We start from the raw sequence: 15089 nt of genomic DNA on the forward strand, positions 1-15089 counted from the left end.
CAAATGCAGAGGATTAAATGCCTTACCTTTCTAGAAAGTTGTCCACAGGACTCTGTCGGGCTCCTCCGACCCACGCGTCTTCAAAAGGCTCCCAGACACTTTGAGATAAAGAGAAAAATCAATCAATCTGTCTTTCACTTTATCTTGCTACTCCCAGCTTTAGAATGAATTCAAGTCAGGACTCTTCCCCACAGCCCACTGACTGGACACACCTTGATCCTGCCTTGCCGTTGACCTGATACTTGTGCCGACACGCGCTCAACGCAACCCCAAGTGCAGTAGTACCTAAATTGATAAAGATCTGTTCAGGGGGAGGGATGAAAAAAAACTACACACACTCACACGCTGCTGCAGCTTTTTTTCCCTCCTCTTGCCCACTCGCTCTGCTGCTTCTCTCCCTGCTGGCTCCTGGTGCGCTGCCTCCTCATTGGCCGGGCTGCTCTTCAATAACATAAGCTCTCTGCTCTAATTGGAAGGCGGCGGTTATATGGTGCACCAGGACCCCTCCCGCCCACCTCCTTTCTGCCTTTATTTTTTATTTTCCCCCCTAAGTGCCCGTGGAGGAGAATGCTGAGCTCTGCAGATTCATACGCAGCGCACATGCAAAAAAAAAATGGGAATGGGGGATGGAGAGAGGAGAGGAGAGAGGAGGAGCATGTAGGACAGAATGAGAGAGTGAGAGAGAGAGATAGCAAGAGAGAGAGAGAGCGCCAGAGAGAGAGAGATAATGGGACAGAGGCAGAGCCTCAGAAGAAATAATCAATGAACTCCAGCAGCACGAGCAACATTCTGCATGGAGACGACGGCAAAAAAAAATAGCGAGAGAGAAGAAGAAGAAGAAGAAAGCGAGTATTGAGGAGAACCGGGCCAGCCCTGCTCCCAGCTGCCTGCAGTGGCCAACGGGACACAGCTGCATGAGGAGAGAACCATAGAGCTATGCATCTAAGCGGCTCGGTGGCAGTGCTGCAGTGTGCAGTCTAATTGCCAGGCATGGAAGAGGACAGGGGGGGATGGGAGAAAGGGAGCAGGAGGAGGAGAGGGGAGGGGAGGGGACGGAGGGGGTTTGGATGCAGTGATGCCAGAGTACAGTCTCCCAGCCAGCCAGGGATACACAGAGGGACAGAGTGGAGGGAGCCCGCCGCAGTGCACACAGCCCCTAATGTCTCCTCCTCATGCATTATTGAAGGAGCCCCGGGGGGACGGCATAGGGACGGGGCGGGGCCCAGGCTGCACACACTCCCGCCATCGCTCTCTTTCAGCCCCGCCATTGTTTATGATAATTAAACAGAGACGCGGGCGCACAGGGGGAACCTGCTTGCGAAATTGAACATCATAATCCAATTGGTCTAGTCTGGGTGTACATTGAAAACGGGCATCTTTATGACAACGTACTTCCAAGTATAGAAGGAATACAATGCCGTATATCATCCCTGTAGGCTTCTCTCCACGGTCCACTCACGGTGCATATTGCTGCTGCTGCTTCTGCCTGGTGGAGATCCTCGACCGGAGAGTGGATGTGTGGGTTTGACTGTGTGGTGTCAGATTCACCACTCATTTCCTCCCTTACATCTGCTGCCTCCACCGCCTCCATAGTGCCTCAGCCCTTCACTGAAGCACAATGCACCATGAGATCAATAATCCCTAGCACAATAGCAGTACCATCTGCACCCGCGACACCGGCTATGCAGAAAGTTAGGTGGTGCCGGGAGAGGCCAATGTAAACACACCGCCCGGCTAGTCCAACATGGTGCCTCGGATAGACAAACATGAAGGGGAAGGATATCATACTTTCGGTTTATATGATGATTTCATGAAGTCAATGCAAATTATGTTAGGAAACTGAGAATTATTCCGATTCGGAAGAATAAAGGAAACTAGATTTATACAAAGAAATGTATTATATTATAGAGTTTTTTAAATGCTTGCACATTAGAAAGGAGTAAAGAGTCATCGTTCCACAAAGTCATCATCATATCCAAAACAATAATGTTGTCTTTATTTCATAGCATAAGTTCGCCCAAGGTGGGAAAAGAAACACTGAAACGCAGGATCAAGCAAAAACAACCATCAATCCGCCCCATGTTTGGAATTCAGCTTTCCTTGTTCAGCCTACAGATGTCGTTTCACTGTTGTGGTATTATCAGGAAGGCTGTAGACTGTGATGTAGATATCAGTGTGTTTGAAAACCTGTTCCAGCATCTCAGACACCTTTTCCCATTTCAGTCGATCGAGGCCACAGCCAATCCTATTAGATGAAAGAGATACAAGTACCTTTGAATGCATCTCAATAATACAGCCATTCATCATTTTCGACGTTTACTGAAATATAGACAGATACAGATAGGTGGCTGTAGACGGATACAGATAAAGGCCTATATGCAGACAAACACCTGATAAATGTTTGTGTTTGTGGGATTCATCACTATGCGAACCGTGGCATTGATATCCTGGTGACTCCGTTCAAGGTACACTGGGTCTTCATGTCCACCAGACTGCGTCTAAGGCTGTCATACGTTGGCTTTTGGCTGGCCTTGCTCTTTGTGATCTGAAATAGAACAGAAATTAAATGTATTATTGTAACCTAATACTCGTTATAATTATATTATCACTAATACTTATTAAAAGGTGCTGTAGGTATGGTTTGAGAGTTTTAAAGAGAGAGAGCACAAGAGCGAGATTTGGAAACTTAACAACCAAAAAAGCTCCATGGAGCAGTCATCTCACACACCTGATATTGACAGAGAAAATTAAATATACAAACCAATCAGAGTAGAGATTCCGTGATTGTCCAGGAATGACCCAGGAGCAGTCTAAAATCACCTGCCACATACAATGGCAGGTGCTGAAATAGTTGATATTCTCACATTGCATCTCACTAATAGTTGATAGACGGCTAGGCCATTTCTAACAAATTACACTCAATAGCATTTCTTAAAGCTTACCTACAGCACATTTTAAGGGGGCTTCACATCATTGAAACAGTAATTGAACATTTAACATTTACCAAATAGTATACATATCGTCTGCCTCTTTCCAGTACAGCACATTGCCCTGGGATTTTTTCTGCAGAGGTAAAAAACCAACAACATGATGTCTCAGTCCAGAAAAACATAAAATGTGCAAGATAGTAGCCAATGGGGACTAGCACTCTGCAAGTCCAAAAACAAAAGTGTTCTTGTTGGGTGGAACCCAACCCATCAGGTGATGAATGTTTTATACTAACAGACGTGACTCACTCTGTGCCTTCAGTTCCTCCACCCCGTTGAACTTCTTCTTGAATAGAACGGCGATGCCTGCCCCCATGCGGCAGTCCTCACTGATGCAATGGGCCAGCGCCTCGTCCTCGGGACAGGAGAACAGATCCCCGCTCACGTAGCTCACGGTGCATCGCTCTTCTGCTGACTGTAAATAAATAATAATAGAGGGTATATTTACGCCATAAGCTAACACCACACCAACAGCGATCGTATGTGTTGGGCACACGTTTAAGTTAATTTCTGCTATACCTCCGGCGGTAGGTCAGAGCTCGGATTTTCTACTTCGGATGACATTCAGTTTGGCATCAAGGATGTTGTCAGGCCAGGCTAAAGGGTGTAGGATGAGGAGGAAGGAGTGGCTCTTGTAAAGTTAAACGTTAAAGCGATTCATTCAATGTTAAACCTGGCCATGTACTCCGTTCGGGTTTGCAGTGACTTACAATCAGTGTTGGTCTTTGGTTGGTCTCGTCGCACATTCAGATAATAATCTGTTAGCGTTTCAATGGACTAAAACAACTTTAAGAATAACGTTCCTCCTCAGAGCATGCACACAGTTTGGTTCTGATATGACTTCCTTATTGACATTTTTCTTCTTTGACATGAATTTGAAAGTCTCCCAATCTTGTTTGGATGAAATACTGCCATCACTCTGTTAAGGATGGGATAATATCTCAGAAATACCTTCTGAAGGAACGTCATAAAATCAGACTATACATTTGTGTTCATTTATAATACAAAATGAACAAAAAATATAGAATTCATTCAGCTTATTTGTCATACAATATATGCATACAATTGTTTAAACATTTAATTGATTTAAACTTAAAGACACAAAAGAGAGTGCTATACCTACTGCAAGCGATCCATATATAATCCAACACAAATTCAATCAAATATTGCATGAAAAAAATGTATAGGCTTGTCCTTATGTCATGCTACATTCACATGATGAAAGATGATACATGTGGTTCTATTATGTTCAGGTATAAAGGTACTTTATGTTTAGAAGCTGTGTACGGGTGATTTAGGATCAATCGTATCCCAGACTGAGAAGTCAGCGCTGCATTCTGGTCCTTTCATCCAGTCTTTGAGATTCAGGTCCATCCGTAGCCTCTTCATGACCCACTTATCCCTCCCAGCTCGGTCCATGAACGCATCCAGATAGAGCTCCTCGATATCACACACACATGCAATATTCATGAAGAAATGATTGCACAAAGCCACTGCAGCCAAAATTCTATAATGATCCTAATCTTTTACTCTCACCGTCTTCATTCTCATCCACCAGCTCAGAGGTCCAGTCCACCACCTGGTCATGGTCAAGGGTTACACTGTTAATCCAGTTCCCCATGGCAGGCCTTCTTCAGCCCCTATGTAGACAGTCAGGCAGCATGTTTCATGTAATGTTCATTTCTCTCTTGAGATTGCAGAGCGTTGTATAGCTTGCCATTTTATAGACAGTAGTAGTCCATAAATTGCACTTCTGTTCAAAACATTACCTACATCATTTAAAGAAGTTAAAATAGAATCCATTGGGCGTGGGGTCCAACTTGCCCCTCAACACCCGGTTCAATGATGCCACATATTCCAGGAAGTCAATGTTGTTGTCCTTATTATGCAAAAAAGAAAGGGAAACGAATTAAGGATGAAGTTTTCATGACACTGTGATCTGAATAAAAAGCTTTTGTGCCAGTTTGACTGATGACACAGATGTGGAGAATGATCTTATGAAGTAGGTGATGTACTGAGAAACGAGGAAACAGGTTGATTTTCCAGTTTATACAAATTGTATTCCTTGAAAACAGATATGCTTACTCCATTTGTCAAAAGCTCAGAACACGTTGTCAAACTCATCAGCAGCCTCCTTGTTGTTCGTCACATCAAAAAGGCTCTTGAGCTCATGAGGAAGAGGCATTCAAACAATAACTTCTTGGACCACTCTGGATCTCCGCCACACAAATCGTCTTGTCTGGGTCACCCCCCACACCTTGTCTCTGTCCCATTAGGGACATTTTTCTCCCATTGCTTTTTCTTTTTGTTGTTAATTCTGACTGAAGTCTTACACTTTGTTCATCCAGAAAGATATGACCAATCTATGGTCGGTATCTACTTTCTTTGACTTTCATTCTTATATTGCAGGATGTCTTACACACTTATATTTGTCTTTAACAAATGAGAAGTTGAATTGTTTTTAACGTCATGATCACAGACATAACCATTATAATTAAATTAATAACAAAACATCAATATTGACCAGTGCTGGTAATCATAGGTGGTCACGTCGTGGTCATGAACAAAAACTAGCTTGTTCAGTCTAGTCTCATTTTGGATATCTTTAGACACTGGCCTTTGGGTAATTGAATTTGCAGGTTAAACGCTCAGCCTCCTCACAGCTTGTAAAGCTTCTGACACAGGCCTCATAGGGACACAGACGACAACAACCGCTGATCTTAGCCTCCAAGTGTCCCAGCAGTCTGAAGACTCACTGAATAATTCCACTAAGATTAAAATGATTCATACCTCCTCTTATCAACCAAGAGTTTGACAGAAATATGTGTTTTTGTGTTTCAAATGAATCAAGAGTTTCATATATGCCTGCATGCTTCTACAGTAGGTAGGCATGAAGGGTTCTCTAAATTTCAGAATGCTCATTGGTCTGCAACAAATACTTCAAAGGCTTAGTTGTCCCAAGCTTCTACAGTTATGTCTAACTCAGATAAAAACATCTTTACTAAAAGGAGGGAAAAAAATTTAGAAAAATGCATTACTTTGAATAAATTATTTACCACACTTCAACACATGATCATTTATTGTCTTTCTTGAAAGCCATGACAACTCAACCATTCAAGATCCACCTTATTATATTTTACAAAGGCAGGGGAATGGTTTGTAAAAAATATAAAAATTCCAGATGTTATGTTTATCACTAAAGACAGACCTCACAATCAAAGTTTGTAATAATCAAACTGATCATTACTTCATAAAAGTTAACTGCACACTATATTTTTCCACATTATATTTTAGTGCTCAATTGTATTTCATACTGCAAAAAGAAGATAAGGTATAAATGCCTATTAATATATCATTAATATATCATTCTAGGATCAAAAAATGTGTGCTTATTGTGGTACAAAAGGAATTCTATGGCAAACCAACCAAGCTGTTGACTAAATAAATTGGAGTAAGAAATGGTGGCTGTAAGCACAGTTGAGGTTGTTTGTGATACACAAAAACTACAGACAATAAAAAATATTTTTAAATAGATTTAAATGTACTTCAGTTTATGCATGCAACAGTCGATTCCATTACTGAATTTCCAACACCACATTTAGACACCTGCTTATTTCAGACCTGAGTTTTACAAACAATTTAGATCCATACTCTCCGTGAATAGTGCAGCCCTATTTCTAGCACATGTAATAGTAGAGAACCCACATCTTTGATGTGTATCATACAGTGTAAACTAAGCTGAGCCTGATAGTTCACAAGATCATTTGGACTCTGCAGCACCCTCTGTAGGCAGGTCAGCTGTACTACAGGCAGATGAGAGTGGTGGTTTGTTATCGTTTAGGCTAGCCCCATCAGCGCTGCCATCCCCATTGTTCTGACCTTCTGGGCTTTGACCCGTCCCTGAGGGGTCAAGCTGCTCTGATGGGTCTGTGGTCATGTCAGTTTGCAGAGTAAGGTCAGGGTCCAGGTCTGTCCCGCTGTATGAGGACTCCTCTGTCCTATTAGAAGGTGGAGATGTAGGACTGCCCGGCTCTGAGGAGCGGAGTGGAGAACACATGGTTACTAGATGATAACATCATTAAGGAGATCAATTAAGAGACATTCTTCATACTAAAAAAAAGGTATCAATAAGGGTACATAAATTAACCATTAATTAAAATGAATGAATGCAGTTATAAGCATTATTATATAGCATTCGCATTACCTGGGTTATGGTCAACCCTAACCACATTAAATAATTTCTATATTAATACCTTATTTAACATGAACGCCATTGGTTAACATGTACACTGTAGATAAAGTTAGTTTTTTATAGATAGTTAAAGATAGTTATTTTTTAATTAACTGTTAGTTAATGCTTATAACTGCATTACAGGTAATGTTAATTGATGGTTAATAAATGTACCCTCATCGTCAAATGTTACCACAGTAGCAATTTCATGTGCTTCAAATTAAGGTTTAATTTATATAAATTAGATAATTCAATAACACCATACCCTGTATCATAACTTCCTGCCTACCCGAACATCCAGAGGCGACTGCTCCTGAAGACGCAGCGTTCTTGCCCGTTTTGCCAGTGCCCCGGGGGGACTCCTGCGTCTCCGTGACGACCCCTGACCCCGTCGGAGAGGTCGACGCCCTCCGCTCGCCCTCGTCACCCGCCGTGTCCTCCGCTTGGCGGTGCTCGACCTTGAGCCTCTTGACCTCCTGAAGGGGTCTGTGGGGGCGGTCCTCCGTCCCCCAGCGCTGGCTCTTCTCCCGTCGGGCTCGAGGACTCCCCTCCCCCTCTTGGGACATGGAGCCACTGCACAGGAACACCCCGTCACTGGCCGTAAACAACACATTTGTTCCCTCCGTAGCGTCCCACGCTGGGATTACTGCGGTGTTGTTAAGTGTTCGGTATGCCTGACCCTGCCCTGTTCTTCTCTCTCATGAGTTGGATGTGTTTCAACGGAAAGTAACCACAGACACCGGGGGTGTACTGTAGCAACCCGACGGTACCTTCTTGCTGAACAAGATATATAAATATATTTACATATTTTGTCTATAGTTGATGGTCTTGTGTGTGCCTGTGTACACAGTACAACAGATAGAGACTGGTCAGACAGTCGGAGTAGAGAACTATTATGGTCTGCCACACAGCTGCCCCATCATTTTTTTGTATACTTATAAAAAAATATACATAAAGATATATATACATGTACATTTATTTAAAAATAAAGAATATTATATATAGTAGCAAATATACACAAAGATATTTATACCTGTACATTTATTTAAAAATAAAAATAAAGATCATATTATATATACTTACAAAATCGTAACATTGTTTAGACATTTTCTTTAATACATTTAAACATTTGAGATCTAATTTGTGTAATTGCCAGCCCCATTGGATTACCTGAGGTGGCGCTCTGTCCCGTCCTCTGGTGGTGGCTGTCGCTCCCTGCTGTCCACAGCGCTGGGAGGGCCATTTGTAGAAAATGAAATGGTCAATGGCTTTGGTGGGACTATTGGGCCATTCAAAATGCTGCAAACACAACAACAAAATACAAAACAAAAAAATAAATCTTCTACCATGAGGGGTGAAATCAAAACTGCAAATCCTCAATAAATATTGGAAAATAATGACCAAGATGAGAAAGCATAACACGGTCCCCGGCTTGTATCTTTGAACGCTGGAACGCACTGGTTCCTGAAGTGGCTTCCACCATTGACAAGGACTGAACTCACACCTGTCTGAATGCACAGGGCAGCTGTCAGGGCACGGCCCTCCATTCATTCGGCTTACAGTAGATTCCCCGTTTTTCCTTGAAAACAAGAAAACTTTGGTTACTGGCAGTTTCATTCATCCTTTCTAGGCCTCGCCCCAAATATGCCCAATTAGTTATTGATTTTTGAGGGGGCTGCATGTGCATTTGAAGCGGCTCTAGAAAAATCCCTAGAGGATCAATAGCTAAGCAGCTTTGTCGTTTATTTACTTACTCCGATGGAGGGCGGACACAGCTCACCACCATCACATTCTGAAACATGCACACAGAAATAATAGTATGAAAGGGTACTCCAAAACCTATTTTCCTTATTTTTATTAACTTAATAAACACCACTTGTCCATAAGGTGCATTGTTTAAGACCATGTGCATGTTTTATAATTAAGTGCTGAGTGATTCAAACTAACCCCTCACCTTCTCCACACCCCTGAGGAACTTTTCTGTTCCAGTGTAGTTTCTAGTGGGGTCCGTGACCAGCTCACACAGACGCTGGATGGTGAAGGGAACACTGACAAAAAAAACCATCTACACATAAACGGTAGATACAAATATCCTTTTTTCTATCAAGGATCAGCTTGTGAATTGGATAGATTGTCACACGTCTCAATCTCAGCCTACATTGTGCTAGGCTAAGGTATATGGGACACGCTAAAGCCCTGCCTAGAACCAAGCCAACTGTTAAATCGCTGCAGCTGAACGAGCAGCCGTTCTCAACCACTTCTCGGCCTTAATGGCAAAATAACCCGTTAACAATGACAACAATGCTTTCCAACCGCAGATTTGACCCGTAACCACGGATACCATGTGATGTGTGCTAGACGGACCGGGAAATCTAGGGTTTAAGTGTGCCCTAACAAGTCATGTTGAGTTTATTTGTAGAGCCTAAATGAGATCGCTTGCGTAATCTTCTGCTTTGAAACATGGTTGAGACATGGTTCGATCTCATGGTTAAACAAACAACGCTTCACTCACCCACTGTAGCCATCGACTATTTTCACAATCCTCTCCTTCATCGCATCAAAGGGGACATAGACTACATTTGGATTAGGAGACCCTCTTTGTTCAGGGGAAGAGGCATGGAAGTCATCCATAACGTTTTCCATCTTGAAAAGAAAATATGTTTTGAACTTTGACCAGGGAATGCTGGAAAATAAAAGAAATAGGATGCAAACATTAGTATTTATGTTTTGCACGCATAACAACAAAAAATATTATAATAATAATTCGTGTGCTTTTCCCCCTCATATTATAAATGCAAAGAATGCATACAATTACAAATACGTGTGCCAGGCAGTGTCACTTACAACGTTTCCCCAGTCTTCGCGACATCAATAAGGAGTTGCTCTAAAATTGGACAGGACTCTTTCGTCTCTTTCTCCTCAAAGTCTGCAAATTCCAATTAAATTTAAACAAAAACACATAAAACAGTGAAATATTAATTTGACAAATAAACACTGTTATATGTCACTAAAATAGTGCTGCATAAAGTCATTCAACCTATACCCAGCCAAGAGCTCCAGACCTGAATCACTTGTTATACACACGCTGTACTTTCCTATACGTCCTCTCGCCACTAGACGCTTGAGAACTGCGTTTATCTCCCGGGCCACAACAACACACATTTGCCTGAGGAAATCGTAATAAATCATGCAATTATTTGTATGGTGGTGTATTCATTCAAATCACTATAAATTGACCTCTGAAAGCTTCCAGTATCGCATCAATCTCCATAGTTGTATCCAGAAAGCGACAACTATGCTAGCGGTAGTAGCAACCACAACTAAACTGGTAGTTGTCGACTGCTGCTGCGACAGCGCATGCGCGTCACGGAAGCCGTTCCAGCTGACCAAAACACACAGCTAATGGTGTCGCGCAAGTAATTTTAAACCACAAACATACTCATATTTGGCACTCCTTATGCACATATTGTATTTGAAAAAAAAAAAAATAGAAATAATTTAGATCGAAATAACATAAACTCAGTTGGCTGTGATGTTGGAACACAGCACCCATGCATGGAGCGTGTGCTCTGCGGCGCTGCACCGCAGACGGTGGGCGTCATGTGTTGTGACGGCGGAGACCGGTGAAGCCAATGAGTCAGCAGCTGTATCAATTAGCCACCGACCTCACAGTCTACAGTTAAGCGAAGGGAAAACAATAACAACAAGATTGCCTCGCTCTTACACCCTTCATTATACCGGTTCGGTTTAGTAAAAAATGGCAGTGCCATTTGCTTCAACAACATTGCAACTGAGCTCATCAGGTCCAAACCTGCTCACTTCTCAAGATCACAACATTGAAATCGACGGAAATGATTTGGAAAACACTGCGAATAGCATCGACCACACACTGCCTCTGCATTCACCTTGGACTTTCTGGCTGGACAGGTACGTTCAGGGTTTGGGATTGAAGCAACATCCTATCTCGCAGAGTGAAGGATATATGGAGGCTTTTGTGTTCAACAAAGACGAAGACAGAATCGCCCAAATCAATGCCAAAGATGTCGAGCTGCTTTCTTTAACTTTCCTGAGATTTAAGTTACTTTACAACTGAATGAATATCAATTCATATAAGATGCTATAATGGGATTGCCAACTTGAGGGATTTTTAAATATACATGAAAATACAAATAGAGGGTTGGTCAAATATATCTCTAATAATAACCTGATGTAGTTAATTGTGTGTGTGTGTGTGTGTGTGTGTGTGTGTGTGTGTGTGTGTGTGTGTGTGTGTGTGTGTGTGTGTGTGTGTGTGTGTGTGTGTGTGTGTGTGTGTGTGTGTGTGTGTTTTTGCGCGCGCGCGCGCTTTTGTACACTGGAGGGTGGCGCTAGAACGGGGTCAATGGTGTTCATTAACAGAGCATTGACTCTAATCCTAACCTGCCCCCATAACTCATGAGAGTTGAACAAACAATACATCAAAGGGAAAAAGCAATGGGGATGACATTTTCTTTCTTATTTCTATTATAGCTAGTAGTGCTATAAGTAGTGTGTGCATTACATACCTATAATACCATATTATATACCATAATCATAAAATGTATATCAGATATTACACATCATATCACATCATAAGTATATGGACATATTATTTACCAACAGAAATGTCAACCAAAAGTATTTCACATTTATTTATAGCGCTTGCCTTATAAAAATAAACCAAAGAAATGCATATGATAAAATAACTGATGGTGTATGACATAGTTTACATTTACAAAGCATATCTTAGATGAGTAAATAACAATTCTTTACATTGCATAACAAACCAAACTTTAACCAAATGTGGGCTAAAGTTGAACACAACAGTCCGAACGAAAGTGTCAAAAGAGAAACTGGAAAATAGCAGGAAGTCATGGTTCCCAATATGAATCATCAATGTGTTTTTTTTGGTTAACAATGAGACAAAACATTTGATGGTTTCCTTATTAGGGTAGCGAGGCTGTGTGTCTGTGTGCTCTTCTATGTTGTTATATGATACAGTCGACTTTCACTGAATTGTCAGATCTCTCCCTGGAACCACTGCAGCTGAATGTGAATCAAACCTGAAAAAAATCTACACAGTAGAGACTGTCCAGGTAAGTACAATTTGTGCCTGTTTATTATTGATATGTATATGATTTTAAAATAAATAAAAACATTAAAGTTCCTCTTTGAAGCCCTGGACAGGTCAATTCATGTGTCCATCATTAGTGAGCAACACCAATATTCTTGCTATCACATCTAGGTATCATATCGGTAATAGCCTTTTTGTGCATATTAGTGCATAACAAGAATAATGTGTACCTATGAAATATTTGAACATTGATCAATACAAGTTTGTATTGTGTGCACCTGTGTGTTGTCACATAGAACTTCTGGAGAGTGTATAACAACATACCAGGGGTTTCCAGCCTGCCCCTGAGGTGCACCTATCATCTGATGAGAGGGGAATGCAGACCACTCTGGTGAGCCATACTGTAGCCTTATTATCACATTCAAGACACAGGATACCCTGTGTCACTAAGCCATGCCTTGAGTGACGATACAACACCATATAGCCAGTGGGATTTGTGTAGCCAGTGCACTTGTCCATTACAAGACCAGGCAGTTGTGCATATCATTAATTCTTAATGGTGGTTTGGCCATTACAAAACAATCTGTTACAAATGGGACGTATTACGAGTGGGTAATCAATCCTTGTAAAGCTTTGGGTATAGCCTTTGCGATTATAATGTTAATACCTTTACTTAAATATTCAACCGACCATAGAAATGCAAGAAATAGTAGCAAGGCAGACATTATCTCACACTTAATGTCAGTTGATAGCGTATAGGCAATACATAGAAATAGATTGAAAGTTGTGTCCACCAGAGTTGACGTTAAGCAGTCTACCATAATGCGTGTCAAAGACTTACAACTCACAGTGGAACATATGGTATAATATCAGCGGTGGCTAGGAGCTCCGGACATTTAATTGAAGACACCATGGCCCGAATGACCCCGTCTGAAGACAACAGCAGTCAATGGATACATTTTAAAATAATATGATATTTTGAATTAATTCTGTTCTGTTTATATTTATTGTGCTTTTTTGTGCAGGGAGGAAGAAAGCAATGCCAAGGGCGGGGTCTGGAAAATGAAAGTGCCAAAAGAGTTCACAGTGAGTCTAGTGGCGTGGCGTTATATCGCTAGCTTTGTACTGAGTCACGTCGTTTTCTAGTCACGTTTTGTCCACTGTTTTGCAGTCTGCTGTGTGGAAGGAGTTGTTGTTGGCTACCATCGGAGAGCAATTCAGTGATCACTGTGCATCAGGTAATGTGAAATTGTGGTTTTATAAGAAAGCTATCACGCATCAGAGAGTGTGAAATAGTGGCTTTGAAGGAACCTTGGTATGAACAATGAACTGATGTCAGGTGCTATACCTGAAATGTGTAATCTTTCCTTGCAGGAGATGAAGTGGTTGGAGTGAGCGTCAGCATGAGAGACAGAGAGGACGTAATTCAGGTGTGGAATGGAAACGCCTCTCGGGCTACTGAAGCTAACATCTTAGGACGGATCCATGAGCTCCTTCCGCAGATAGCTTTCAAAGCAGTATTTTACAAACGTGAGTATTTTCCTCTTTCACATTGACATACAATATATTTAGGTTCTATATAGTAAGGACTCCTAAATACTTTGTTATTGTTTGAAATTAAATGTTGACCTTTGTGTCCACAATTGCAGCCCATCAGGAGCACCATGCCTTCGAAGGGGGACGCTCAAGACATTAGCAGCGTTTTGCTCACACTTTTTGAACAGATTTGAGAAACCTTTGTTGTATCTTGTGTATGGTTACAATTCTGATTCAATTCTCAAACCAGTGGAGTTGTACTGGTCAGGTAAAAGTCTAATGCAGTGTTATTCGTAATCTGTTTTTTTATAGATTCTAGCTATGTAGAGATTTCTCAAAGAAACTGGGTTGTCCTTCAACTTTTGCTTGTGCAGAAAGGATAATGGTTTTATTGGACAAATGGCTGACTTTTTCAAAACTGTAAACATGGTGTAGTTGTATTTTAAGATTTTTGAAGATGTATGAAAGCATATTTTGAATACGTTTGCTGACCTGCTGTGACAAAGTTATATCTTGTTAAACATCTCATTTCTAATCTAATAATTGTTTATTTTAAGAGAGCTTCAACTAGTGAATGCAATATAAAAAGTTTTTTTGTGTGTTTTGTACATCGAAGCATAAAGGTTGCTTTATCTCTTGCAGTAGAAAATGGTATTTGTAAAAGCATGGTTGAATATTGCACATTCTTTCTTAGTACATTTGATTTTATTAAACAAGTGAAGAGAATATACTGTGTTTGCAATAACTAAACATGAGCCTAAATCTAAATCATGTTTAGCTGCTAAGAAATATATGCGAGAGTTTCAGGATATACAGAGATAGTTAGAGATGTGTGTGTGTGTGTGTGTGTGTGTGTGTGTGTGTGTGTGTGTGTGTGTGTGTGTGTGTGTGTGTGTGTGTGTGTGTGTGTGTGTGTGTGTGTGTGTGTGTGTGTGTGTGTGTGTGTGTGTCCAAAAACGCATGCCTCAAACTGACAGAAAAGTGTCTAATACAATTTCTTTCAAGATGGTGCCTTGTTATTACTGTTAGAAATTAAGTTTCTGGGTTCAACCTGATGGAATATTATCCAAAAATGTTTTCTCTGTTAAATGTGCAGATGCAGGAAACAATGATTGGTGATGGTTTTGAACAGTTCGTTTTTAAAAAGCACAACAAAATATGCATATATATTCGAATGATCATGTTTGATGATGGCTTTGAATGGGTTATTAAATGCATTATTGTTTAATTATTACAACGCTGT

General features: G+C 41.1%; 3 protein-coding genes across 8 annotated transcripts; 1 reads left to right on the plus strand and 2 right to left on the minus strand.

Annotated features, from left to right (window-relative positions):
- Positions 1 to 1909: 1909 nt before the first annotated feature.
- oard1 (O-acyl-ADP-ribose deacylase 1) lies at positions 1910 to 3879 on the minus strand. Its single transcript, XM_056601576.1, has 6 exons — positions 3698 to 3879; positions 3507 to 3584; positions 3237 to 3402; positions 3005 to 3063; positions 2433 to 2545; positions 1910 to 2245 (listed from the first exon to the last, which is right to left on the minus strand). The coding sequence occupies exons 2-6, from the start codon at positions 3549 to 3551 to the stop codon at positions 2110 to 2112; spliced, it is 519 nt and encodes a 172-aa protein (XP_056457551.1). The 5' UTR covers positions 3552 to 3584; positions 3698 to 3879; the 3' UTR covers positions 1910 to 2109.
- A 307-nt stretch (positions 3880 to 4186) lies between these two features.
- Positions 4187 to 10641, minus strand: LOC130385597 (serine/threonine-protein phosphatase 4 regulatory subunit 2-A-like). 6 transcript variants are annotated; one of them, XM_056594201.1, is made up of 9 exons: positions 10281 to 10641; positions 10063 to 10144; positions 9731 to 9901; positions 9173 to 9266; positions 8973 to 9010; positions 8723 to 8797; positions 8389 to 8448; positions 7484 to 7791; positions 4187 to 7019 (listed from the first exon to the last, which is right to left on the minus strand). In XM_056594201.1, exons 1-9 carry the CDS (start codon positions 10405 to 10407, stop codon positions 6748 to 6750), a joined length of 1227 nt encoding a protein of 408 aa, XP_056450176.1. In that variant the 5' UTR covers positions 10408 to 10641; the 3' UTR covers positions 4187 to 6747. The 6 variants fall into 6 exon arrangements, with proteins under 6 accessions (XP_056450176.1, XP_056450203.1, XP_056450158.1 ...); XM_056594183.1 differs by having other exon boundaries at positions 4666 to 7019; positions 8389 to 8517; positions 10281 to 10634; XM_056594193.1 differs by having other exon boundaries at positions 4672 to 7019; positions 7508 to 7791; positions 8389 to 8517; positions 10281 to 10617.
- A 167-nt stretch (positions 10642 to 10808) lies between these two features.
- LOC130385622 (eukaryotic translation initiation factor 4E type 3-like) lies at positions 10809 to 15074 on the plus strand. Its single transcript, XM_056594241.1, has 7 exons — positions 10809 to 11145; positions 12260 to 12332; positions 12607 to 12701; positions 13336 to 13396; positions 13482 to 13548; positions 13685 to 13840; positions 13960 to 15074. The coding sequence occupies exons 1-7, from the start codon at positions 10976 to 10978 to the stop codon at positions 14004 to 14006; spliced, it is 669 nt and encodes a 222-aa protein (XP_056450216.1). The 5' UTR covers positions 10809 to 10975; the 3' UTR covers positions 14007 to 15074.
- The last annotated feature ends 15 nt before the right edge of the window (positions 15075 to 15089 follow it).

The sequence above is a fragment of the Gadus chalcogrammus genome, chromosome 1, assembly GCF_026213295.1.
Source record: "Gadus chalcogrammus isolate NIFS_2021 chromosome 1, NIFS_Gcha_1.0, whole genome shotgun sequence".
NCBI lineage: Eukaryota > Metazoa > Chordata > Actinopteri > Gadiformes > Gadidae > Gadus > Gadus chalcogrammus.

Excerpts from the sequence above, each read along its gene's own strand:
- oard1 (XM_056601576.1), bottom strand. The coding sequence starts at position 3,551 with ATGTCATCCGAAGTAGAAAATCCGAGCTCTGACCTACCGCCGGAG. Across the intron at positions 3,403-3,506 it reads GCTCTGACCTACCGCCGGAG|TCAGCAGAAGAGCGATGCAC; the intron begins GTATAGCAGAAA and ends ATTTATTTACAG. Across the intron at positions 2,246-2,432 it reads ACCAGGATATCAATGCCACG|GATTGGCTGTGGCCTCGATC; the intron begins GTTCGCATAGTG and ends TTCATCTAATAG.
- LOC130385597 (XM_056594183.1), bottom strand. The coding sequence starts at position 10,407 with ATGATTTATTACGATTTCCTCAGGCAAATGTGTGTTGTTGTGGCCCGG. Across the intron at positions 10,145-10,280 it reads GTGTATAACAAGTGATTCAG|ACTTTGAGGAGAAAGAGACG; the intron begins GTCTGGAGCTCT and ends TGGAATTTGCAG. Across the intron at positions 8,518-8,722 it reads TGCCCTGTGCATTCAGACAG|CATTTTGAATGGCCCAATAG; the intron begins GTGTGAGTTCAG and ends TTGTGTTTGCAG.
- LOC130385622 (XM_056594241.1), top strand. The coding sequence starts at position 10,976 with ATGGCAGTGCCATTTGCTTCAACAACATTGCAACTGAGCTCATCAGGT. Across the intron at positions 12,702-13,335 it reads GGGGAATGCAGACCACTCTG|GGAGGAAGAAAGCAATGCCA; the intron begins GTGAGCCATACT and ends TTTTTTGTGCAG. Across the intron at positions 13,549-13,684 it reads CAGTGATCACTGTGCATCAG|GAGATGAAGTGGTTGGAGTG; the intron begins GTAATGTGAAAT and ends CTTTCCTTGCAG.